This window comes from Aphidius gifuensis, linkage group LG5 (genome assembly GCF_014905175.1).
Source record: "Aphidius gifuensis isolate YNYX2018 linkage group LG5, ASM1490517v1, whole genome shotgun sequence".
Taxonomy (NCBI): domain Eukaryota; kingdom Metazoa; phylum Arthropoda; class Insecta; order Hymenoptera; family Braconidae; genus Aphidius; species Aphidius gifuensis.
Window position 1 is genome coordinate 4,777,691 of NC_057792.1, and position 26,668 is coordinate 4,804,358.

The 26,668-nt window shown below is 21.9% G+C and overlaps 4 protein-coding genes and 1 long non-coding RNA gene across 10 annotated transcripts; 1 reads left to right on the forward strand and 4 right to left on the reverse strand.

Annotated features, from left to right (window-relative positions):
• Positions 1 to 425: 425 nt before the first annotated feature.
• Positions 426 to 8,189, reverse strand: LOC122857084. 6 transcript variants are annotated; one of them, XM_044159066.1, is made up of 6 exons: positions 7,907 to 8,189; positions 7,654 to 7,771; positions 2,840 to 2,983; positions 2,320 to 2,478; positions 2,031 to 2,192; positions 426 to 1,967 (listed from the first exon to the last, which is right to left on the reverse strand). In XM_044159066.1, the coding sequence occupies exons 3-6, from the start codon at positions 2,979 to 2,981 to the stop codon at positions 1,942 to 1,944; spliced, it is 489 nt and encodes a 162-aa protein (XP_044015001.1). In that variant the 5' UTR covers positions 2,982 to 2,983; positions 7,654 to 7,771; positions 7,907 to 8,189; the 3' UTR covers positions 426 to 1,941. The 6 variants fall into 6 exon arrangements, with proteins under 6 accessions (XP_044015001.1, XP_044015003.1, XP_044015002.1 ...); XM_044159068.1 differs by having other exon boundaries at positions 7,895 to 8,189; XM_044159067.1 differs by having other exon boundaries at positions 7,881 to 8,189.
• A 168-nt stretch (positions 8,190 to 8,357) lies between these two features.
• Positions 8,358 to 9,372, reverse strand: LOC122857088. The gene is made up of 3 exons (XR_006374176.1): positions 9,024 to 9,372; positions 8,805 to 8,936; positions 8,358 to 8,448 (listed from the first exon to the last, which is right to left on the reverse strand). It is a non-coding gene; the product is annotated as an uncharacterized LOC122857088 (long non-coding RNA).
• Positions 9,373 to 9,399: 27 nt separating this feature from the next.
• On the reverse strand, positions 9,400 to 12,990 carry LOC122857089 (PAN2-PAN3 deadenylation complex subunit PAN3). The gene is made up of 9 exons (XM_044159074.1): positions 12,754 to 12,990; positions 12,152 to 12,390; positions 11,825 to 12,073; positions 11,381 to 11,759; positions 11,196 to 11,312; positions 10,874 to 11,113; positions 10,510 to 10,792; positions 10,067 to 10,421; positions 9,400 to 9,993 (listed from the first exon to the last, which is right to left on the reverse strand). Exons 2-9 carry the CDS (start codon positions 12,227 to 12,229, stop codon positions 9,877 to 9,879), a joined length of 1,818 nt encoding a protein of 605 aa, XP_044015009.1. The 5' UTR covers positions 12,230 to 12,390; positions 12,754 to 12,990; the 3' UTR covers positions 9,400 to 9,876.
• Positions 12,991 to 13,528: 538 nt separating this feature from the next.
• Positions 13,529 to 14,188, forward strand: LOC122857090 (DNA-directed RNA polymerases I, II, and III subunit RPABC5). The gene is made up of 2 exons (XM_044159075.1): positions 13,529 to 13,726; positions 13,848 to 14,188. Exons 1-2 carry the CDS (start codon positions 13,632 to 13,634, stop codon positions 13,954 to 13,956), a joined length of 204 nt encoding a protein of 67 aa, XP_044015010.1. The 5' UTR covers positions 13,529 to 13,631; the 3' UTR covers positions 13,957 to 14,188.
• Positions 14,189 to 14,332: 144 nt separating this feature from the next.
• On the reverse strand, positions 14,333 to 24,856 carry LOC122856253. Its single transcript, XM_044157946.1, has 15 exons — positions 24,692 to 24,856; positions 24,444 to 24,540; positions 20,703 to 20,742; positions 20,545 to 20,618; positions 19,476 to 20,450; positions 19,209 to 19,375; positions 18,880 to 19,124; positions 17,013 to 17,025; positions 16,792 to 16,840; positions 16,459 to 16,542; positions 16,210 to 16,360; positions 15,994 to 16,115; positions 14,921 to 15,586; positions 14,683 to 14,849; positions 14,333 to 14,599 (listed from the first exon to the last, which is right to left on the reverse strand). Exons 3-15 carry the CDS (start codon positions 20,703 to 20,705, stop codon positions 14,370 to 14,372), a joined length of 2,946 nt encoding a protein of 981 aa, XP_044013881.1. The 5' UTR covers positions 20,706 to 20,742; positions 24,444 to 24,540; positions 24,692 to 24,856; the 3' UTR covers positions 14,333 to 14,369.
• Positions 24,857 to 26,668: the final 1,812 nt, after the last annotated feature.

Consider the following 26,668-nt stretch of genomic DNA (forward strand, 5'->3'; position numbering starts at 1 on the left):
ACTCTAATCATTCTACAAAATTTTCATGATTTTTTTTTTTTTTAACAGAGAAACTACGGGGCTTCCCTGAAATTCAATTAGCCAGTTGATTTTTACGAGCAATATTATTTTCTACATAATTTTATTATTAATATTAATATTATTATTAACTATTATCCTCCAAAAAAGTTTTATTTTTGTATTAAAACGAACGACTATCATATATGTTTTAATTTTTATTGTTATCTATTACGCTATTTTACATTTTAAATTTATTTCTTTTTTATTTTCACATCAAGAATTTGTTTTTTTAAATACTTTTTAATGTTAATGTATTATTATTTTTTTTTTTTTTGTATTTTTATGCTACATTTTTGTATTTTTTTTTTATTAGATTTTTGTAAATTTTGTATTTTTTTTTGTTGTTTTTATTTTTTGATTATCTAAGTTGGGTGTTTTATGCGTGGGAATTTTTTTCTAAAATTTTGATACGTATTTTTTTTTAGATCTCTGTAATGATAGTAGAGAAAAAACCGGTTGGGATTTATATTTTATTATTTATTTAGGAAAAAAATACATATTGAATTAATGCTTCATCTTTTTTCGGCTTATAAAGATAGCATTGGGTCTTAATCTTATGATGATATGGTGTACGTAATCCTGGAATACCAATGAGTACCTCCAGAATATATATATTTTCATTTTAATCAAGCACAATTATTCATTATCATTTTTTTTTTTTTAATTTCACGATTTATTCATTCAGCTATAATTCATCATTAATTTCAAATTAATATTTAATAATTTTTTGATTTTTAAATAAACTCAATGCTGAAAAAATAAAATGATAAATTATTAATTTATATTTTGTTTTTTTAAATCCAAGGAAAATACAAAATTCGGCAATTTTCCTTGAACTTTTTTTTCAACTTTATATTTATATTTGTTTTTAATTTTATGACATCAATATTATCTGCAATTTTTTTTAATTAATTATTTAAAAATTTTTTTTGTTTATCAGTTTGATTCTTATGCTCATTGGTGATGCATCGAGGGAAACTTTCAAATGAAAGTTCAATGTTCACGGACCATTTATAAATAATGAAAATTTATCAATTTTAAAAGCAACAATCGACCAGTTTATTTTTTTAAAGCATGCAATTTATTTATTTTTATAAAACTGCTTGCTTGTTATTATTATTTTTTTTTGACTGGTTTTCTAATGCCTCTAATTAAACAACGAACAATTACGATACAATAATTAAATTTTATTGATATTTGTAATGTTTATTATTTTTTTATAATTTATATATTTCATTACCTGTAATAATCAACAACAATTGAACTTGAAAAAATGAAAACAGAAAAATTTGCAATTGCAGTAGATGAATTATTATCAATTTTTATTTATAAATTAATTAATTTTTTTTTTGTGGAAGCAATAGTTTATCAGACTTTTTGAAAAATTTAATATATATTTTTTTTTTTTAAATATTTGAAATTTTGAATTTATCAATTTGATCAAAGCTAATTAAACAATTTTAATGACAACAGACGAATTATTGTACAATCACACGGACGCTGATGTTTTTTTTTTTTTTTATTTTCATTTATTATTATTTATTGTTATTATATTTTAATAATTAATAGTATATTTTCATTTTTAATGTTAATATTTTAATTATTTTTTTTTTTTGAGATTAAATTATCGATTGTAACATATCGAGTACATTACATTTATTACCTGGTATTAAAGTATTCGTAAAATAAAACTGCTCCTCCTAATGATTTTAAAAAAATTTTGTTTTTTTTTTTATTTTAATTATTATAATTTCATCTTGATTTATTATTTTTTTTTTTCGACAATTTTTTTTTTTTAAAAACTCCATTTAATCCGTCTTGTTTTTTATTTTTTTGTTATTTTTTTTTTCTTTTAGTTTTGACGGATTAGTTGTAACCATTTTACTGCTTATTATTTTTTTTATTTCCTGTAATTAAAATTGGGTATTAATTATCAAATATTATATGTAAATTAATTTTTTTTTATATACCTTTTTTTGCACTCTTAGTAGCATTTGGATCTGATTTGCATTTCTTTTCAATTTTACGAGTTGGCTCACAAGTTGGATCACTGTTTGGTTTTATATTATCAATTCTTGTCATTTGGCTATTAACACAACTGCTGAATGATCCTTTAACATAACGGCATGCTGCTAAAATAAATTAAAAAATTAATAAACAAATAATATAATTTAAAAAAAAAAAAGTGTTATTTATAAAGAAATATATTTTAATTGTTTTAAGAATTTAATTTTCATTAAAACAAAAATAATTTATTACCTTTTTTGCATTTTTTTTGAACAACTTTAACTGGCTCACATGTACTACTTGCACTTTTTGTTTTTAAGCTCATTTTACGACTACGAGTATTTGTTTTTGGATCACATTCAGACCATTCTTCCTTTTCATATTTGCAGGCTGACTTTTTGCCTCCGGATGCTGTCAACATAATCATACATAGAAACATTTTTATTTATTTTTTGGTATTGTCTATATTTTTCTTTTATTTACATTTACCCTCAATTTCTAACGAACATGAAAAAAAAAAAATAAATAAAACATCAAGAGATAAAAAAAAAAAAAAAAAATGACTAATATTTCCAGGGCCAAGCACATAGACACCACTGAGTTTTTATTGTTAAATATTTTTTTATATAAAAACTATTTTAAATTAACATTAAAACATAGAATAATATTTTTTTAAATAACTCATGTATATAATTTAATGTTTTATTTTTAAATTTAAAAATTGTAAAAAAGATTATTATATTTTTATGTAATTTAGTTAGTAATTATTTACCTTGTTCTTTTATGCCACGACTAATACGAACAACATCTTTATTATCATCATCATCCCAAAGATCTGAATCAGCTCTTGCTGTTATTGCCATCAATGAGAAAACAATTCCCAAGACAAATATTAAGTTACACCAAAGTTTCATTTCTGTAATCATAAAACAAAAAAAATTCCACAAAATAGAATTAATATTTATCATTTAAAAGAAAATATAAAAATATAAAATTAATTATTGAATGCATCTATTGTTTAAAATTTAAAATTATATTGTTGATAAATTAAATGTAATTAAATACAGAAGATATCAAAAAAATAAAATAAATATAACTCGATCTTGTTGAGAGATTGGATTCAACTAACGATCTTGTTTCTCTGGTTTTTTTTTTAATTTTTAATCAGATAGTAATGCCTCCAGCTATACTGATTCCAGGAACTTGATTAATTATTAATTCAATAGTTTTTTTTGCTTCGGTATAACAGGTATATACATCAAAAATAAAATAACATTAAAAAAATATTACTACACTTGAAATTAAATTTTTTAAAAATATATATCAAGCTTAAATAATGTTTGATATTATTACAATAATTTAAAATCACTATAAAGTGTTTTAATTATCATTAAAAAAAAGTATAATTACGATTCTTTTAATAATAAATAAACGAAGCAAAAAATTATTACAACAAAAAGAAAATATATGTATACTTGTTGATAATAATATTATTTTTTCAAAGATAAAAATCTTTTTTTTTTTTTTTTAAATATTTTATTTCAATGAGTAGACTATTGTTAAGACAAACACAAAAAAAAGAAATTTATATACGTTGGCAACGACCTATGAACATTGGATGTAGACGACCGAATGAATAATTTCTGGATGCTTTTCAATGGTCTCAGATAAAATATAAAAAACCCATCTTTTATCTACACATAATATGAATAAAAAATAGTACATATATATATAAATCGATGTATGACAATAGTACCGATTAAATTAATAAAACATAATTAAAATTAAATATTATATTTTAGAATAGATATAATCATAATACAATAATGACGAACAATTGCTTAAAAAATACAATAAACAAAAAATATATACTTTGTTAATAATCAAAATTTTACATCTATGAATCGATGACGATGAAAAAATATGAGTCAAAATAGGGTGATGAATATTTTATTATATATTTTTTAAATTGAAAAAAAAAATCAAATTAAATTGAATATTTTTTTAAGCAATATAATAAATTACAAATGTTAAAAATACAAAAATAAAAAAATATATACTTTGATGAATAACATAAATCTTGGAGTAATTACATAGGGTGGAAAAACAAAAAAAAAAATATATAATTGTGTCTCAAGTTTTTTTTATTCTTTGTATCCATTTTTTTTTTTTTTTTTTTTATAATGAAAAAAGGGGCCACGTGTTTTCAATGTCTCCGGGTTGAATTATGGATCTAAATGGAGATTGAAATTACTGTGAAAAAAAGTAAAAAAAAAAAAAATAAGTTCGAGTGTCAGGAAGGGTCTTATCAATGAAACGATAATCATGACTCGAGATATATTCTCTTTCCTAAACTCTGTTTATATATGAAATATATTTTTTTATAATTTTATCAATTGCTCTACTTGTTTAAAAAGTTGAATGTCCTTTTGTAAATTTTTATTATAAGGAAAAAAAGCCATATACATTTAAATAGGTCAATTTTAAATAATTTTTTTATTGTTACTTAATTGTTGAAAATATTTTTTATTTAGACTGTAATAATTTATTTTGATCTTTGGTACGTGCTGATATATATATTATACTGTCATAATTCATATAATTAATTAAACTTAACGAAGAGTGAGCACAAAGAGGTCATTAACTCTGTAAACCAATGAAAACATTGAGTGCTTTGTGCTATAAATTAAAAAAAAAAATTTTTAAAATATATATACAAACATGTGTGTTATACATAAAATAGCAATAATATTTCTACGAATATTTTGCAATATATTATTGAGATTAAAATAATTTATAATTGCATATTTAGATAGTTAAAAAAAAAAATTATTTCAACTTTATTTTTTAAATTTTATGTAAAAAGTTTTCGTTATTATTTATTTATTGTTTTATTTGTCTTTTTTATCCTTCAAATATTATTTTTAAATTTTTTTTTATTTAAATAAATATAAACAACTGACAAATAAATAATCAGCTATCTCTAAATTTTTTTTTACTGTGTATTTTTTCGTTTTATATTTTTAACAAGACACATCCCAACGCGTTGCTTTAGATTTATTTATATATAAAAAAAAAAAAATGTGTATTTTTTATTTTTCAATTTGACACCCGAAAATACCATGTAATGTAATGTCATCCATGTCCAATTTATCTTGTTTAGTTAAGGCAGAGATGAAAAAAAAAATAATAATAAAAAAGTTTTATCTGTTGGCCACGTGTTATTTAAGATTTTTTTCTCAGGGGGTTGAATAAAAACTTTTTCAACCACCATAAAATATAACATATGAAATATGTTTTTGTGACATTTATAGAACTCTAAACCCTGCATACAACACGGGTTAATTTTTTTTTTTTTTTTTTTCTTTTATCATATTTTTTGCAATTTAAAACTAAGCTTTTTATTATTTTATTTTTGGGTTATATGTTACCGAGATTGTTCAATGAATAATCTCATGACAAGTAAAATAATAAAACAATAAATTTACTTGCTAACTTTACAGGAAATAAAATTTATTTTTTGTTTTTAAAAAAAATCCAATCTGTTATAATTTTTTTTTAATATGAAAATTTATAGAATCTAGTTTAAAAATAAATTACATAAAATAAAAATAATAGTTTAAAGTTATAAGTCAAGTGCCAAGTTCACTGAACTAGATAAAAATTCAAAAAATATATTTTCATAAATACGCGTATCAATCATCATTAAACGTATTCGTTTGAAATTTTTTTTATTATTAAAATTGAACTATAATAAATGGTTTATTTATTAATTGATTTATTTGTTTATTGATTAATTTACTTATTTATATATTTAATTATCTATCAAGTTATTCGTGCATTTATAAAAATAAAAAAAAGTCAATTTTAAAATATAAAAATACAAGAGTACATTTGGCTTTCGATTGACCGATTACACCTCATTCAAATAACAAATATATATACACATAGACCAATGCAATAATTGAGTATCTAAATATAAAACATTATTATATAAATATAAACTATCGTGAGAGGGACTTTAATAAACGACTCTCTTGGTCTCTTCAATTTCAATATTATCACACACAAATTCATCTCTTTCTTTCATCATATATATTTGCATTTTATTTTTTTTATTTTAGATCATAATGATGCTGATGATGATGATGATGACAATGATGGGAGTAAAAATATTCACGGACTTGACATTGACCATTGTTTTACGGACTAATCAAAAATTGAAATATCAATAAAAAATAAATCAATCGAAATATAAATTTATTTTTTTAATCAATCAATCTATTCTTGATAGAAAATTAATTTTTTATTTAACAAATTATTATTTTTCTTATCGTAAAAATTTGATATAAATAAAATTAAAAAAACCAATTAATTCTTAGACTCTGATAAAATATATATGAAGTAACTATAAATGGAAAAGACAGATTGGAAAATAATGCTGGTAAATTGAGAAAAATAGGAGAAAAAAAAAAATTGGCTTATTCGATTAAATGCGAGTCGATGGCGCGAACTCGGCAACACGGGAAATTCGCGAAATTGCGTCGTCTCAGTTTGCGCAATTCCCTCCCAACCCTATTTTGTCCGCCCAAGCCTCTTTTACCCCCTCGTGCATCAACGAGCCCCCTCGAGTAATATTCTCATCTTGCATCTACCATTGTTCACTGACCCGAATATCAAATTTACTAGTCAAGTGAAGAAAATATTTAAAATTATAAAAAAAAAAAAAAAACCTTTTATTAATAACACAAAAAATAAATAAATAATCATTATTATTTAATAATTTTTTAAATTATTAATAAACAAAGTAATGAATTAAATTTTAAAAAATTAAATAACTATGTAGTTGAAATTTTATTTATTTAAATTTCTTTTTTAAAAAAATTTTATATTTTTTTTTTTAACCCGTAATTTAAAATTATTTAGATGATTATAAATTTTAAAAGAAAAAAAAAATATATATCAAATGGAATAACGTCATTTTTTATTTTTAGAAAAAGCAAAATTTAATAATACACTGGAAAATATTTTATCCAAGAGGAATACAAATATATTTTTAAATTGTATTAAATTTTTTTCTTTCATTTTCAAATATTTTTATATTTACTTGTTAACAATATATATCTAAACAACGAAAAAAAAAAAAAACAACAAAAAGAGCTCATTGTTACAATTGCCGATAAATAAAAAAAATAAAAAAAAAATATATATTAATAATTACATTATAATAATAATTGTAATATAAATTTTAAAATTATGTTTTAAATAATTTTTTGTTTTTGTAGTAAAAGAGCTTGTGTGTGGGTTGTGGTTCAGGGTGGAAAATCAATGAAAATGTCGGGGGCGAAAATTTCAACAGGGGGTTATACCAAGAAAAAATAAAAAAAAAAAAAATAATAATTACTAAATATTTATAATAATGTTATTACTGAATAAACTATCAATTAAAAATAAAGAAAAAATTTTAATCAACATTTATTTTTTCTATTTACTCCAAAAATAAAAAATAAAAAAATTGGAGTAAAAAATTTAACAAATTACAACTAGTTTATTAATTTAAAATAAAAAAAGTTATTTTTTACTCACTGTGTATGTGTATTTGTTGTTTTTAACCAAGATAATTGTATTTGACAATCAAAAAAAAATAACCAAATTTTTTTTTCTTCGATTCTGGAATGCACGTTCCTCTTCTTCGTTGTGATACCTTGAAAAAAAAAAAAAAAAAAAATGCTTTTCTATTTAATTTTCTGTTTCTTTTTTGAATATATAATATTATTTATTATTTAATTTTTTTTTTCTGTCAAAATAAACACCTTTAAATAATCACCCTTATACTTGCCTTTTTTTTAAGACAATAATAAATTTTTGTATGATAGATTTAAAAAAAAAAAAAACCAAAATTTATATATTGAAATGAATATTTGATGAATTATTATTGTTAAATTAATGGTATGATTGAGAATAATATATTATGAACGAATGGTAACACTGGAAGAGACTACACTTAACTGACAAACTCGAAACTCTGGACCCTCGCCGGGATCACTTGTTCTCGTCTCACTTTAATACATTAATCTCTTGTTTCTCTTTTGCACTTTTACTTCCCCTGCGCACTTTGCTTGGTTTGCTTGCTTTATTTCTTCATCACCACCACCACCAACATCACTATCACCACCCTCTCTTTTTATTTTTGTTACTTTGCTATGCTTTTACTATTGGAAAAATATATTTGCAGTAGCAGCAGCATCATTCTTCTCCTCACTCTCTCTTTCTCTCTGCAACCCCCCACCCCCCTCGCTCTCTTTTTCTCTCATTTTTTTTTTTTTTTTCTATTTTATTTCCACCCATCATCTCTGATCATCTCTCTAAACTGCTCCAAACCTACCATCATCATTCAGCCACAAAACAGAAATCCATCAAAATTAAAAAAAAAAAAATTTCCCCTTTTTTTAAACCAGTCAAAAGTAATTTAATATATATATTTTTTTTTAATTAAAAAAATTATTATTATTATTATTATTTGAAGCATAATTTTTAATCATTTTTAGATATAAATAATAATTTTTGTTATCCTTGTTTGTTGAATGTTTAATTTAAAAAAATATTAATTTTTAATTTTCGAAAATATTATTGTTTAATTTTGATAATTTAAATTTATTAATTATTTCTTTTTTTTTTTTACTTTAGTAAGTAGTTAATAATTTTGAGAAAAAAAGTTATATTAATAGTCTACTTACTTCAATGTTTGTAAAATTGATAAATAAGTATGAAAAATTCATGTCATCCGGTTTATAATAATGCAGTGTGTGTTGTATTGTCTGATGTTTCATTTGTGTTATTGGATCACATATTCTGAAAAATACATTGTTCTGAAAATAAAAAAATATATATATATATTAATATAAAAATAAAAGATAAGAAATAAACATGATAGAGACACACAGGAAGGAACTCACAGAGTATTAACACAATTAATTAAATTAAATGATTGTTCGTCAAGTTGGCGTTGACATCTCTTGAGTTACTCTTCTCTTTTTTTTTTCAAGCTTTTTCCCCTCACAAAATGTTTGGTTGCTTAAAAATTTTGTTGTCTAATGTGTGGATCTTCTTCATCTCTTCTTGATTTTGTTAATTTTATTTTTTAAAACCAACATGATGATGGTGGGTGGGTAAAATCAAAATAATAGAGCTAAGGAAATGACATCAAGTTTGAATCATTCACTCTTTCACACTGACAAATATTTTTAAAAATTAATTTAAAAATTAACAAATTATTCATTTCTTAAAATTATTGAGATTATTCTCTTTTTTTCTTGTAAAATATACAATAGATGTATTTAGATTTTTAAGTTTTTTATTTTTTTTTTTTTCATAATTTTTCAGCACATTTACAACAATAAATTTATATCAATGTTTTTTTTTAAAAAAAAAATTTTTTTTTTTTGTTATTTCATGCATTAGATAATTATACACAAGAAAAAAAAAATTCCAGACTCCTAACTCTTCTTTTTTTATGATGATTTTAATTTTTTTCCTTTTTTTTTTTCGAGACAATTAACTATTTTTTTTTTTTGTCTTGTTTTTATTTTTATTTTTTTTTATATTTTTTTTTTTGTATTTTTTAAGTTTTTTAATGAAATAGTACCGCTAAATGTTCATATCACATTGTAAGATGGTTTCACCCTTCTCTCGGATTTTAAAAAAATCTTTATTCATTTTGTCGTTTTTTTTTTTTAAATTAAATTATCTGTTATTTTGGATGCTTTTATTTTTATTTTTTTAAATTATTGAATTTTGTATTTTTGGATATTAAGCAGCTTCCTTGGCTGATTGCACGAGTTCTTCAAATGAATTTTCCAAACACTGTCGTAATTCAGCATAACTCACTACGAGAACACTTTGTTCATCTCTCGACATCAGACAAACCTGTGTGTCAAGCAAAACCAAATAAAGATATATAATAAAATTAATTTAGTTAAATAAAATAGCTGTTACGTACCTTGTCTGGTGAACCACAATCAAGCTTATTAAGACAAGAAACAACATGTGCTAAATCAAGCCATGGTTTATCATCAGCAGTAACTTGATGAAAAACATAATCTCTAAATAATTTAAGCATATAACGATCACCAGTTTCAGCCCATGTTACATCCAAATTAAGTTCTGGACGTTCATTTATTGTTGCTAATTTAACAAGTAATCTAAATAATCTTCCATTTTCAAGTTCTTTTGATAATTCATTTTCCAATACATCTGAACGTGATTGTATTGAATCAAGTTGTGTATAAAAACGTGCACCAATCATTGGCATTAAATCTGTTACACTTTTACGTGCTTGATCAGACAACAAGTACCTTGTAGAAAAAAAAAATAATAATATTATTAACATAATAATAAACTATTTATTTATAAACATATGAAGAGGATAAGAACTTAACATACAGAATAAAATTTCGAAGATCAGTTGAATAAGAACGTGCAACAAGCTCAAGTGATGCTTGTATATTATCACGATGAACAGCAAGTAAACTACGACAAGCCAATGCAAGTACAAGTTTACCAAGAGAAATTAAATCTTCTTGTTGATAGTGTAATATTAATGACAATGGATTTGCAGCATTACCATCAAATGTAACAACATCAGGAACAGCAGCACAACTTAAACGTAAACGTGCACGTGATGTTAACAATACTTTTGTTGGATCTAAGCAACGATATGCAACACCTATAATTAAAAAAAAAATATATAATTAATTAGCATTTAAATTTGTAAAAAATAAATAGCACCTTTATTATTATAACTTACCACCAGCATGAATGACACGTAGTGCAGCTGTTAATTGTATAATATAACTCCAAATAACATTTTCTGGTAGCATACTATTATGTTGTTGTCTGAGTATTGTATTTTTAGTATGACTGTATGGACGTGGTGCATTTGGATCAGAACAAAATGGATCAGCATAACCATTTAATTCAGATACTGAAAAATGTTTACTCAACAATGTTTCAGCACCAGGATGATAATCATAAACAAATACCATTGCTGAAATATTATTTTTAAAATTATTTTCTATATTTAAAAAAAAAATATAAACAAAGTTTAATTAAAAAAATTAATTACTAACAATGATCACCAAATGCTTTTGTTGTAAACACTTCAAGTAGATGAACAAGATTTGTGTGTGATATTCTTTTCCACATGTCAACCAGTACCATACATTTTGTATTACCAAGACGAAAATCTAAAATAAAATTTAATTAATTATCTTAATAAATAAAATAAATAATCAATAAGATAATAATTATTTACCATGTACACGACGTAAACAATAACGTTGACCATTTTTTAAACTTGTTGCTTTATATGTTGATGTTTGATAACCCAATACAGATGATGCTGGTTTATGTATTTGTTCAAGTGGACAAAGTTCATGATAGCTATCAACTTCATTTGGTAAATCTGGAAATTGTGATGGATCTGGTTGACTCAATGTTAATGTATTTTTATGTAATATATCAACACGTAAATTTGTACTGATAAAATAACTTTGATTTCCTTGTTGTGGTGGTGGTGTTGATGGTGCTGATGAATTATTTGATGTTGGTGTTTTAATTGGTTTAACTGTTTGTAAATGTGCTGGTGTACCTTGATATGGATAACCAACTTGTCCAGGTCCAATATTACCAATCTATATTAATTAATTATATTATTAAAACATAATTTATAAATTTTTTTTTCATTGTTATTTCTTACTTCATTTGTTTCATCATTTTGTACACTATCAGTACTTGTATTTCCAAGATAAAAATACGTTGTACCACCAACATTTTCTTGTGAATGATAAGAATTACCAAATAAATTTGGTGAACTACTGTTACTTAAACCACGTCCAGGTACAAATTCAGGACTTGCTACAACTTTTTTTGATGTATCAAGTGATAAATTACCCAAATGTTTTGTTACACTTGTTGTATTTAATGTTGTTGCTGGACTTTGCCGATTCTAAATATACAATAATTATTATATTATAAAAGTTTTTTTGTATAATTATTAATTAATTATTTAAAATTTAATATTTACCATATAAGTCGCAAGTTTTGATTCCATTGGAACAACATTTGTTTGTGGAGAATAAGAAACGAACATTGAAGGATCCATTTCGCTCTAAATTTCTGCATTTACTAATCTCAATTGTTCCAAATATAATAAATAAATAAATAAATAAATAAATAATTATTCAAAAAAAGAAAATTAATCTCTTTAATATTTATATTTTATTTTTTTTTTATTTCAATATATTTCACTTTCACAATATCAGCCTGTAAAAAAAAAACAAAAAAAATAATAATTAGCTCAATATTTATTTGTCAATACAAAGCCATAAACAAAAAACATATGACTCCAAAAATAAATAATAATAAAAATTCTAACAATGAACATAAAAAATATATTAAAAAAACATATTTTAATAATTAAAATTCAAACACTCAATAAATTTATACAATATTGTAATGATAATAAAATAAAAGAAAAAAAAAAAAAAAAAACGTTATGGCAGCTGATTTTGACAATCCTTGAGTCTCGAAAGAAAAAAAAAAAAAAAAAACCTTCACACAAGATAATAACCTTGACAACAAAACGAGGGAAAAAAAATAAATAAATATAAAATAAATATTAAATACTTTTTTAAATAAACTCAGTACACAGTATGTTGTATTAATTTTAAATCAACACAATTTTTTAATATTAATATTGCAAATAATGTAATTGAACAATAGATGAACACAAATGCTAACATAACCCATGATGTATGACACTGTCAGTGACGTCGCGTCAATTTGAGGCGCGAAAATATCACTTATTTTTTTTATTTATTTATTTTTTTATACTCATTTATTCCTCAAAAAAAAAAACAAAAAAAAAAAAAACTTTTTTATATTTTTATTTAATTGTTTTGATATTATTATAATGATTTTAATAAAATAATAATAAAACAACAATTATATATCATCAATTGTTATTAATAATAAACTATTGCTGACCGTTTTTTTTTTTTTTTATTTGTTGTTGAGGAAGTTTTTTAGAAGGCAGACAAAGGCAAAGTGCTCCCGACCAATCAGATACCAGATGTTTATTGTATTCTCTCCTTTTTATTGTGTACACACAGTTGAACACACACACATACATGTAATCACATACACACACAATTTTTCGTCATTTCTCTTTTTTTTTTTTTTTTTGGAGCACTCTTTAGCTTTCTTTTTTACCTGGAAAAATTATTTGGAGAAGGGATTACGCATGAGCAGGATCAAAATTAAATTCGATCGAATTAATTTTTTTTTTTTTTTGTTTTTTTTTTTCGATAGGAATTTTTCGGGCTTGAAAGTTCCTAGGTTGAAAAATTTATGCAAGTTGGTAGTCTTCTCTCTGTGACGTCCATAAAAAAAAAAAAACCAAAGATAGAAAATAATAATAATAAAAAAAACATTGAAAAACGTGTCTGTAGAATAACGACAAACGTTTATATTATTGTTGAATTAATTAATAAATATTAATAAAAATGATTATTCCAGTACGTTGTTTTACTTGTGGAAAAGTTATTGGCAACAAGTGGGAGTCATATTTGGGACTTTTACAAGCTGAATACACTGAAGGGTAACATTATTTAATTATTTTTCAAAAGCTAAAACATTATAACCTTAAAATTAATTGATTAAAATTTTTATCAATTTAATTATTATTTATTGTTTAATAATATTTATTTTTTTATTTTTAGAGATGCTCTTGATGCATTGGGACTTAAACGTTACTGTTGTCGACGAATGCTTCTTGGACATGTTGATTTAATTGAAAAATTATTGAATTATGCACCATTGGAAAAATAAATACTTCAAATATTATTCCTCGATTGTAAAAAAAAAAATAAATTTAAATATTGTATTACGAGATAAATTATTAAACAATGGAATACATTTGTCATTTCAAAGATTATTTTTTAATACAAAAATATTTAATTAATGTAAGTCATTTTCTTTTTTTTTATTAATTAAAATTACTAAATAGAAAATAAAAGGAAAGACATTTTTGTATTAAATGAATAAACAATTAGTAAATTAATATTAACTTTATTATTTTTATTTATTATTGATATGTGAATTAATATTTCATTTTTTAATTTATTATAAAAATCTATTGAGTTGTTTTGTTATTGTTTGATTTTTTTATTGAATTATTTGATTCAAATTGTTGAGGTATATTTTTATTGACTTGTTTTATCAATATACTTAATAAGTTTTTATTATTTACTGAATTCTTTGATTGCTTCAATTGATCCAAAAATAAGAACAAGTATCGAAACTATTGCAATAATGACATTTTTAATAGTTCTCAAAACTCTGTGTTTGTCACCTTTCCAATAAGTTGCTGATTCAATAATTGCTGGAACTAACAATCCCAATATTGAAAAACAAACTGCACCAATAAGACCAACAAGTGCACCCAACTGTTTCACCCCCATTGGAATAATTACTGTAACAAAAAAAAAAATATAATTAATATTAAAAAATAGAAATATCAAATTAATAAAAGTTAAATTAATTATCATAACTTACCAGCTGCAATGACAAGAATAGTTCTCAAGATATAATTTTCTTTTGTTCCGGCTTTTGGAAGTATCAATTTTACGCATCTCCATGCAGTCTCAAGGCAAACAAAAAATTGCAAAGTAAATGTAAAAAATACAGCAAGAGCAACAGAACTTCTCACAATATAAGCAACACTAAAAAAAAAATTGATTATCAATTAAACAATATGTTAATTTATATTATTATATAGTATATGTACACTTACAAAGTCATCAAGTTAGAAAGATCTATTATCTCAATCTTAATATCAGATGTAACAAGATCTGAGGTCACTGTTGGATCCCATAAGTATCCAGTTAAACCAAGAGCAATATAAATCATTGTAACAATACCCATACCCTTGCTCAAAACTCCAAGTGGACCAACAAAATTTTGTGGTGTTTTCATTTTATTTTCAAGTGGCATAATAACACCAATAGCTTCAATAGCAAAAATTGTTATATACAAAAATTTAGGTAATTCTAAGATCCATGAAGATTCTTTATAAATAATTGGAGAATTTGTAGAATTAAATGCTGTAGAATTTGTTTCATTAGGCAATAATTGAATATTGCCGATAAATTGCACACGAGAATGAATACCATTTTTAATAAGACCACCACCAAGCCAACCGAATATTGCAATTAATGCTATTCCCATCAATACATTTGCCATCATTGAAAATGGTGCCAAATATTTTAAATCAGGAATGTATGAAAATATTATAATTGGTACTAAGAGAATTGCAAGTAAATAAATATTAAAGTTTTCTGAAAATGAGGCACTATATTGTAATCCATTACAGATTTCCTTAATATTTTTGGCAATTATATATGCATATGCACTGCAAGTTAAAAAATATGCAATAAACAAGCATATATCGATAATCCATCTGTAAAATAATAATTATAAATATTTAATAATTATTTTAAAATTAAATTTTACTTGGTAAAGTCTAATCAATATTTTAAATTGATAAAGACTTTTTTTTATTTTTTATTTTTTCATTAGATAAGAATTTTTCTACGTTTCAATTTTTATTTTTTTGTTATTCCACGAAAAAATATTATTAAATAAATTTTTATTTAGTAAAATCTTATCAATATTTTAGTTGATAAAATATATATATATATTTTTTTTTTTTTTTAATTTATATGACCTTTCTAAACAGAAAAAAAAAAAAAAATATCTATTCTTTTGTTATCTGATTTTTTATATTTAAATTTAAAATTTTCTATTTTCTATTTTTTTTTAATCATTGAAATATAAATTTTTAAGTAATTTAACAATTTTATTTACCTCAATAGCAATCCATATTTTCGAAATGGTGCTGGTCCTGTTTCAAGTGCTGTTTGTGCAACATCGCCAAAAGACATACTGGTTTTTTTCGTTTTAAAGTACAATACGTGTGCACTTTTTACCTGACAAAAAAATTATAAAAAATAATAAAATATATGAGCTAAAATTGTATTAAACAATAAATAAATTTTTAATAATAATATAAAAATTAATTACCAGTATGTAAGCACAGTAGGTGCATACAAATGCAACGACCAGAGTCATGGTAAGTCCCATGCCCCATCCAAGACAACGAAAAGCACTGGGCATTTGCAATATTCCTGTGCCCAAAGATGCTTTCAATAAGTGAGTCAAAGTATCACCATCACTTGAAAATTTAATAATAAAAAAATGAACATTTAATTATACCCCACTGCAATTATTATAACTTGTTAATTTCAAGTAAATTAATTATACTATACTTACGTGGTTGGATTTTCAACAACTCGCTCGGCAAATGGATTGAAATTATCATCATTTTCAACATCTTTTGATGGAAAAATACCATTTCTTTAAAAAAATTAAAACAATAAATTAATTAATAATTATTATTGATATTTTTTAACACTCTTAAATTTACTCAAAAACAATTTTTAAAAAATAATCATTTAAAACAATCATTAAATACAAAAAAAAAAAACAATTTTTTTTTCTTTTTATCAATTAAAAAATATTGCTAATAAAATTTAACAAAATAAAAAAAATTACAATTTACAGATAAATTAAATAAAATTATAATAGATAAAAAAATATTCTTACTTGATGTGCTGAGTTTTGTCGTGATTTTTTTTTTGAGTCAATGGAATATCTGGCCCCATTTTAATATAAACAAATTTTTATACTAAAAGTAAATTTACTCAAATTTTATAACTTTAAATATCACACACTTTTAAGTAAAAAAAAAAAATACTAATAAGCTGATTAAAAGAAGAGATGAAGTGAACAGCTCGGTGGCTCATTCAAAAGTGACCATCATTTGCTTGGCTTGGTGGACTATGAGATTTTAAAACTACACAAAATTATTTCGGAAAAACCAACACCACTTAACGAATATCATTAGTAAACTGTTATCAGTACTATCACTGAATCATTAGTCATTACAAACAACTAAAAAAAAACCAAACAGCAACGTGTATTATTTATTTTTAATATAAAAAAATAAAATTAATATTTTTTTTTTAATATTTTAAATATATAAAACAATAATAATAATTAATTTAAAATTATTATTATTATTTTTTTTCAAACATAAATAATCATTACGTTTTTTCAAATAAAATTTTAAGCTTTCATAATTTATATAAAATAAATTCAATTCAAAATTTAAATTCCAGTTAAAAAACGGTATTTATGTGAAAAAAAAAATACAAATTTTTAAAAATATAAAATATGTAAATTATTTTAAATTTGAATAAATTTCAAATTTTATTAGATAAAAATTTTTTTATTTTTTTTTTTTCAAAAGTATATACTGTGATTGCATCATTTTTGTTAATAGATATAAATTTTTTTTTTTCATAGAAAAAATGGTTTTATTGAACAAGTTTAAAATTGATTTATTAGATTTTATATTTTTTTTTGTAAATTGATTTATTTAATCGTTCTTTTTGATGATATTTTATGATTGACAAAAATAAAAAACATGTACTGTTATATTAGCTCTGATAACAAATAAATATAATAATAATTGTCTGAATACTTTTGAGGTGAACAAATAGACTATTATTTATTTATATATATTTTTTTTTTTTCTAATTTATGATTTATGGAAACTGTTGTGAATTAATTCACTAATTTTATCATCCAGAAAGATTGTCAATCTAATCTTTCTCAAAGAAAAGGAAGAAATAAAAGTCTTTAGATTTAGTTAACAAGATAATAAATAAATAACAAAAAAAACAATTAATTAAATTGTGACAATAATAATCATTCAAACAAAAATAATCATTATTAATTTTATTCTTATCATTTTTAAAATTCGGACACATGTGTCGACTTTGACTGACGATCATTCAAATTTTACAACGAAAAGATTTTTTTTTTTTTTTTATTATTGTTTTTATTATGTATATTATAAATGGCGGTTGTTGTCATAATAAAAAATAATCCAACATTACAATTATTATTATTCAAAAATATTAATAAAATTACATGAAATTATTGAAAAAATAAAAAATATAAATCATATCATTACACTCAGTAACTGTGCAATATTTTTTACTTTTTTTTTTTCTTTTTTTTACCATTCATCATTTATTCTTTTTCTTTTAAATTAAAAAAAATATGATGGAAGTTTTTTTGTTTTTTAAATCGTATACGAAACATTGCGCGATTATTTTATTTAACATTTTTTTTTTTTTTTAAATTTTTTAATTATTTTATATGTAAAAAATGTAATTTTTTTATATTTATTAATTATTAATATTATTTGAAATAACAAATTTTGAATTAGCTAGGTATTTATGATTTTTTTTTTTTCATAAAATTTATCTAATTTATCTATTTTTATCTAAGTATTTTTATTCGTGGAAATTTTTTTTATCAAAAAAAAAATTTTACAAAATAAAAAAACTAATTAGTCATAGAAATGAAAAATTTACTATCTTTTTTTTTTTTTAAACCACTGGGTTGAAGGCTATCTTATTGTTAAATTTATGCTTAATACCATAGTGATGAGCGAAAAGTATTTACTTTCATTATCATTATTATTTTTTTACTTTCATATTGAAATCAATTCAGTCGCTGTTTGAAAAAAAAAAAAAAAAAAAAACAACAATTTTTAATCAAACAAGCATATGTAATTTTAGAAAAAAAAAAAAAAATTTGCCATTAATTAGTTAATAATTAATTGCCGGCAAATAATTTTCTTTTAATATCAATAATGGCTGCTTCTGATCCAAAATAAAGAGCAAGAAGTGCAACAATTGAAATGGCGACATTTTTGATAGTTCTAAAAGTTCTATGTTTATCATTTTCCCAATAAGTTATTGATTCCAAAAATACTGGTACCAATAATCCCAAAATTGAAAAACAAAATGCACCAAGAAGAGCAATAAGTGGTGCTATTTGAGGTACACCAATTGCCAAAAGTACTGTAAATAAATAATAAATTATATATTTATTAAATTGCATTGTTTTATATAAAAAAAAAAATTAATTTTACAACTTCAACTTACCACTTAAAACAACAAGAACAGTTCTTGTAATGTAATTTGCAAGTTTAGCATTTTTTGAATAACGATCTTTAATAAAACTCCATCCAATATCAAGACAGACAAAAAATTGTAAACAAAATGTACAAAATACAGCAAGTCCAACAAATATTCTAACTCCACGTGCAATTCTAATAATAAAAATAATAAATTAAAATAATTTAAAGTATAATTTAAAATATTAGAAGAAAAAATATTCAAGTACATGTTATTTTTTTTTTGTTTACTTACAAACTTATTGTGTAATTTGGATCATCCATTGGTAATTCCAAAGTAATCATGTCATTTTTTTTATCAGCTGGATTATACAAGTATCCCAAAACACCAAGTATAATATAAATAACAGTTACAAATGACATACCCTTGCTAAGTACACCAAATGGACCAACAAAATTTTGTGGTGTTTTCATTTTATTTTCAAGTGGCATTATAACACCAATAGCTTCCATAGCAAATATTGTTAAACTGAAAAATTGTGGATATTTTGCATACCATGGTGTTGCATATTCCTTACTAACACCAGCCCACTCAAAACCAGGACGTTTAATACCAATATCATTATAATATAAATCACTTCCTAGCCAAATGAAAATTGCAATAAGACTTGATCCCATAAATACATTAGCAAGTGATGATACTGGTGCAAGATATTTTAAATCTGGTATCCATGTTAATAATACAAATGGTAGTAATAATATTGCTATGAAAATTCGTATATTAACATTTGTTTCAAATTGATAATCATATACTTCTTTAAAATTTGTAGCAACAATAACAGCATAAACACTGCATGTACCAAAATATGTTATAAATAATCCTATATCAATAATCCATCTTGATGCTTTTGAAAATTTTCTAAATGGTTTTGGTCCTAATTCCAAAGCTGCTTCAGCAACATCAGAAAAACTCATTTGAGTTTTTTGAGTTTTATGATATAATACATGAGCACATTTTACCAGTATATAAGCACAATAGGTACAAATAAATGCAACAAAAATTGTTGAAGCTATTCCAAGAACAAAACCAGAGCTTCTAAATGCACATGGCATTGCAAGTATTCCAGTACCAAGTGATGCTTTAAGTAAATGTGTCAAAGTATCACCATCAGTTGTTGGATTTTCTACATTACGCTCAGCAAATGGATCAAAAGTTTTTTGATTTAAAAGACCATTTTCAGCATCTTTTGATGTTATTTGAATTTTATTTCTGTAATTAAAAATATTATTATTAATAAATTAATTAGTATTTTTTTTTTTTTTTTTATCCATATTATTATTGTATAAATATTTGTTTGTATTACTTTGTTGTGAGAGCTCCTGGGCCATCATGAGGCAAAAAAGTCTCCAACTCTGTTGCTGGTTTTCCATTGAGAACCTTAAAAAATAAAATAATAATTTATTATTTTATTATAGCTTTTATAGCTAATTATACGGTTTAATTTATTTATTTTTTATTTACCATGTTTGATTCTTGTTATTTATCTTCACCAAGTAATAATCTGCAACAATTAATAACAAAAATAATTAATGAAAAAAATCTTTAAATGATAATAGCACATAATTTATCATCAAGACGTCTTGGATAATATTTTTTATAATTTTTTATTTTTATTGTTAATTTATAATAACAACTATTTATTATTTTATAATCATTTTTCATTATGCCAGCATAATATAAAATCAACGATAAATTCAAGAAGAAAATCGAAAAAAAAAAAAAAAACATTTATAAAGAAATTTGATATCACTGAGAATAAATAAATTAACACAATTGTAATATAAACAATTTTAATTAACAAGCTCATTTACAATTACCAATTAAAATAAAAATTAAATTAACAAATAGATTATTTAAATTAATAAAAATCATATTTATTTAATTTTTTTTTTTAGAATTTAAATTTTATCTTAATATATATGCCGAAATAAAAATAGCAATAAATTATATTTAATCTATCCACTTTATCTAATCTAAATATATAACATATCCGATTACTATTTATTGTCAATAAAAAAAAAAAAAAATAAATAAATCAGTCCCTAGCAATCAATTGATTGACAAAAGAATTTAAGAGTTTAATACTCAACTTGTCTTTGATTAATACCGCCCAATTTTTTCACAACAATAATCATTAATTTTACAATAATAATAATTATTATTATTTATAATTTAATTAACATTTGATATTTATTTAAAGCACATTAGCAAGTGTAATATAATACAATTTATGGAATATCCGGGGTCATAGTTAAGAACCTCGTCTCTTATCATCTTGAAAATAATTTTTCAACAGAATAAATACATTTTATATATATAACTACTGTATCCGGTACTAAATATACTTTTAGTATGCTTTTGTACAAAAATAATATACGTACACGACAAATAAAAAAGATAAAAAATTTTAAAAAATTAAAAAACACAAAATTATAAGATGAAATAATTTTTTTTTTTTTTTTTCAATTTTAAAACTCTTTTTAATTTTTTATTTATGATTATTTATGATGATAAAATTCATAGATGAATACCTTTATATTAACACTATAAAATGTAAATTAATTTTTCTAATTTTATTAAGTTTTTTTTTTAATTCAGCCAGATGTTTCGTTATTTGTTAAATGAGTCATGATCAAAGGTCAGGTTTATTTACTTAATATATTTAGAAAAATAATAATAATAAAATTTTCATTATAAATAATATATTAATTTATAATTATTAATTAAGGTATTTATTTAATTACCTTTGTTGAATTTATATTTATTTATATCTTTATTTATTTTTCAATGTCATTTATCATTTTTAAATTCATTATAAACCATTATATTTGTTGAATAATTAAATGAATGGCAAACTGATGTTCAATGTGAATGACTTATGAAGTTGTGACCGACTAACGGACTGTTTTATTTTATTTTTATTTCATATACTATTTTATTTCTCGGTACGATGGATATTCCAAACACAGCAGTTGAATATTTATTTTGATTATAATAAAAAAATTTAATTAAAAAAGTAATCAAATAAGATAAATAATTTTTAAATATGTTATTTAAAATAGTCATAAATTAGTTGATAAAATTAATATTACAATTTTTATATTTGAATATAGTTTTGTCTTTTTTATTTTGTAATGGAAATTTTTTTTTTTAAATTTTTTTCTATATAATGATGAAAATTTTTTTAACATGTATTTATCAATTTATTATGCAAAGTTAAATTACCATATTGTGCAAATCGAAGTAGGTGGTTAATTTTAATTTTTAATATTTTTTTTTTTATTTATCAAATTGAGTCAGTAATGCGCAATATTAAGTGCAAAAAAATTGCAGTGTAGCCCCATATATGAAACTCAATTGATTGTGAAGCCCAGCAACCTTATATATCAATTGATTATTCTTCCTCTAATTTTAATTTTATTTTTTTATTGTGTTAGATACTAAATATACTCGACCTATATAATGAACAAAAAATTTTCAACCATAATTTAACTATTAATTTTCTAATTTATTTGTTAAAATAAAAAAAGAGTTTATTCTATTTTTTTTAAAAAAGAAAAAAACTTGTAATTTTATAAAAATTGAATAATTATCTATAAATAGTTAGTGCGACTGTAAAAATTAAAAGAGCAAGAAATAATTTAATCTAAATATAAACTAAAAAAAAAAAATACCCAAATAAATGTTAGTTGATGAGTCTGGGTCGTATTTTTAAGAAACAAACTCGAATGAACCGGTTTTTCTTGTTGAATATTTATTGAACAAAGTGTCTATGTGAAAATTAAAGAAATTAGTTTCGATTTCAAACAATACATAATATCTTTCTTCATATTAATAAAATAAATAATAAATCATAAAAATAAAATTAAAAAACAGTAATAATAATTTATTCATTATTTTTAAAAGTGCAAAGACAAAAAGAGTTTCAAATAAAATTAAAAGAAATTAAAATGATTTAAAATGTGCTTTTGTAAATTAATCAAATTATGTAAATATTAAATATTATTTTCCGTATTATTACAAGTGAATGATTAATTAAAATTATTATTAATTTTTTTTTTTTGTTGCAAATTATATTTTCCAATCATAAATAAATCGATAAGTGGGCCAAGGACGACCACTGCTCCTATCTTATCATTATGTTGATATATAATTGTTTATTTTATTTCAAAAAGTACGTTAAATTTATTATGTTTTTTTTTGTTTTCGTAATGTTATATTATAATAAATTTATTAAATTTTTATCTTATTGTTTTTTTAATAATCTACCTTTAACGTCATCAAAATCAGTGATATTTAAAATGACCCATAGAAATATTACACACAATAATCTCTAGTTGGTATTTTAAATTACTTTAATAAATCGACACAGTGGATGTTAACTATTATTGCATTAAAATTTTATCATTAATTTAATCATAATATTTTTAAAATATTAAATAAATATATTTTCAAGATAAATTCAATTTTCCTTTGCGAAATATTTATGTAGGTGGCTATGATAATTATTATTATCTAATTCTAAATACTAATAAAAAATTTTATTTTTCAAAATGGTGATAACGATAAATGTGTTAATTTTGTAGAAAAAAAATATATATTCAAAAGATTACAACGATTTTAAATAGAATATAAATTCAAGAATTTTATACGTTTTTATTTACAACAAAAAAAAAAACAACTATGACGTTAACAGTGTATATAAAAATACAAAAAATAAAATCGATTATTAATTAAATAAAAGTGAAAAGAAAAAATAATAAATAAGTAAATAAATATTTAATATTTATATTTAATATTTACTTGATGATTTTGTTAATTTCTAATTTTTAAATTGTCACTGTTTTGGTATGTAAATAAATAAACAAATTAAAATTAAAATAAAAATTATTTAAAAAAAAAAAAATTCATGGCATTTCACCGGCGAAATAAAGCACGAGATTACATCATACCTGCTATAGGTTTCTAGTATATAGAGAGGACGCCTCTAACCCGCCATAAAAGTCGCGAACAAATTCACTGCATTTCAACGCACGTGGTCACCGGTCGATTCCACGCCGGAGTAAAAAAAAAAAAATCGAAACTCACCCTCAAAAAAAAATACTCTATAATTAAATTTACTATTATCATAATTGTAATAGAAAAAAAAAAAAAAATTGTATTGTGTTTCGAATTAACAGAAAATAAAAATTGATAACTCACCTGCTGTTATTTGATGCACCTTTAGTTAATTTTATTATAAAAATAAAAAAAACTAATCAAATAATATTGTTATCTATTATTTAACTTCACGATTTAACTAAAAAAGAAGAAGAAATATAAAAAAATTGATAATCACTTTATAATAAAATTAACAAAAATCATGTTGTAATTATTTATAAAAATTTTCTATAAATATTTATATAATAATTAAACACGTGATGATATATATAATAATTGAATAAACATACTTAATAATTATTTATAATTAAATAATAAAATTAATATTAAATATAGACCACGCTGGCTTGATGGCCCCAACGCAAATGAGAGAAAATTATATTTCGGAGTAATGCTCTGGTATGTCTTTTTGTCTCTTTTATTTTCTCTGTCTTTTCAATGCAATACTCAATATAATCCCCCCAATGACGCCTCAACTTTCCGTCAGTTTACGTTAAGACCTGCTATATGTATACAAATTACATATACACAAACATAAAAAGGGAGGATTTCATGCTCCACTCTCTCTCTCTCTCTCTTTACCTCTCGGCTCTCTTGGCGCCGGCTTCTTTTTTCTCTCTCATTTTTTTTTTTTTTGCACAATTATTTCTTGATAAAACCACCAGAGGCGCTTGCAATTTTTTTACCCGCGAAATTAATAAATAATTATTTAATAAAATATAATTTTTATTTTAAAAATTATTTATTAATAATTTTACAGCTTTAAATTTATTCATAATTTTTAAGCAATTACGAAACATTATTTTCCATGTATTTTCTAATTACAGCGTCAATTTTTTTTTGTAGTAAAACATTTTTAATTAACATATTTGTGTAAATTATTATATTTCTTTTTTTTTTTTTCATATAATTCCAGTGAGATATGATAAATCGTAATGACAATAACAAATGAGTTGTTTAATTAATAAAATTTATAAAAATAATTTTATAGAGTAGGAGAGAAAATTATTATCAGCAAGTATATTTAAATGATAATACTTGATGATGATAATAATAAGCTAACAAACGAAAAGTTAAAAATAAATCTCACGTGATTTTATATTTATTATTGTAATAAACAAAAACACTGGATGATAAATTTAGATATAAATAATTTAATAATTCTAAAATATAAATATATTTTTTTTTTTTTTGGCTTGGGTATAATCCATGTGTTGATGGATGTAAATATATGCTTGGTTAAATTTACTAGCTTTATTTTCTGTGTGTGTTACATTTGGCTGATGAAACATACCTGAATCGATACACAAGTGCGTCAAACTGACGCCAACAATTTTATTTATTTTTTTCATCAAATTATATAGCTTCATGCTAATCTACTTTCTTCTTACAAATAATAAAAATAAATAAATAATTTAGTAATCAATTAATAAATAAATAACTAAATATATTGACGATACAATTTTTTGTTTAAATTAATTAATTAATTTATAAATAATTTTAATTTTTTTTTTGTTAATTTAATTAGTTTATAATTTATTTTTTCTTGCTAGTCATTATTTATATAATATTATAGTTTTTTTGTAAATATTATATACATAATACAAAAATATTTTTGAGACATAATCCAAACAGACGACGAGATTTGGACAAGGGATTTTGCAATATTATTATTATTAATACCTGATTATATACCTGCTACAATAGAAACAGGTTCATGAATAAAGAGAAGAAGAAAAAGTGTTTGAGGAAATGGTTTATTTGTCTTGTTTCTTTTGATAATAATTTATGAAGAAAAAAAAAAAATTCTAAAAAATATATAAAATACAGATTTCGAAATGAAAGTATTTTTTTTTTTCTCTTGTATTTCGATTGTCATTTAAATCAATTTAAATTATTTTTTTATTTAACCTGAATAAGTATTAGATTAAATTTTGCAAATATTTTTTTTTGCTTGAAGAAATACTGATAAATAATCTTGAAAAATTTTAAGTAAAATATATTTTAAATCTAGCTCATTAGATTGCTATTAAAAAAATATATATATATCTTTGATTTGAAAAATTATTTAGAGACTTTTGAATACTGGAATTTAATAAATTAATATTTTATTTAAAACTTATTCTTTGTTAAATTATTAAATTAAATAAAATGAACAATTGATTGATTTTATTGCTTGAAATTCACTGGTGGCCTCGAATCAATTATCATTTTGACAATCATAAATATCTATCACTAAATTCTTATTTCAATCAATTAATTTAAAA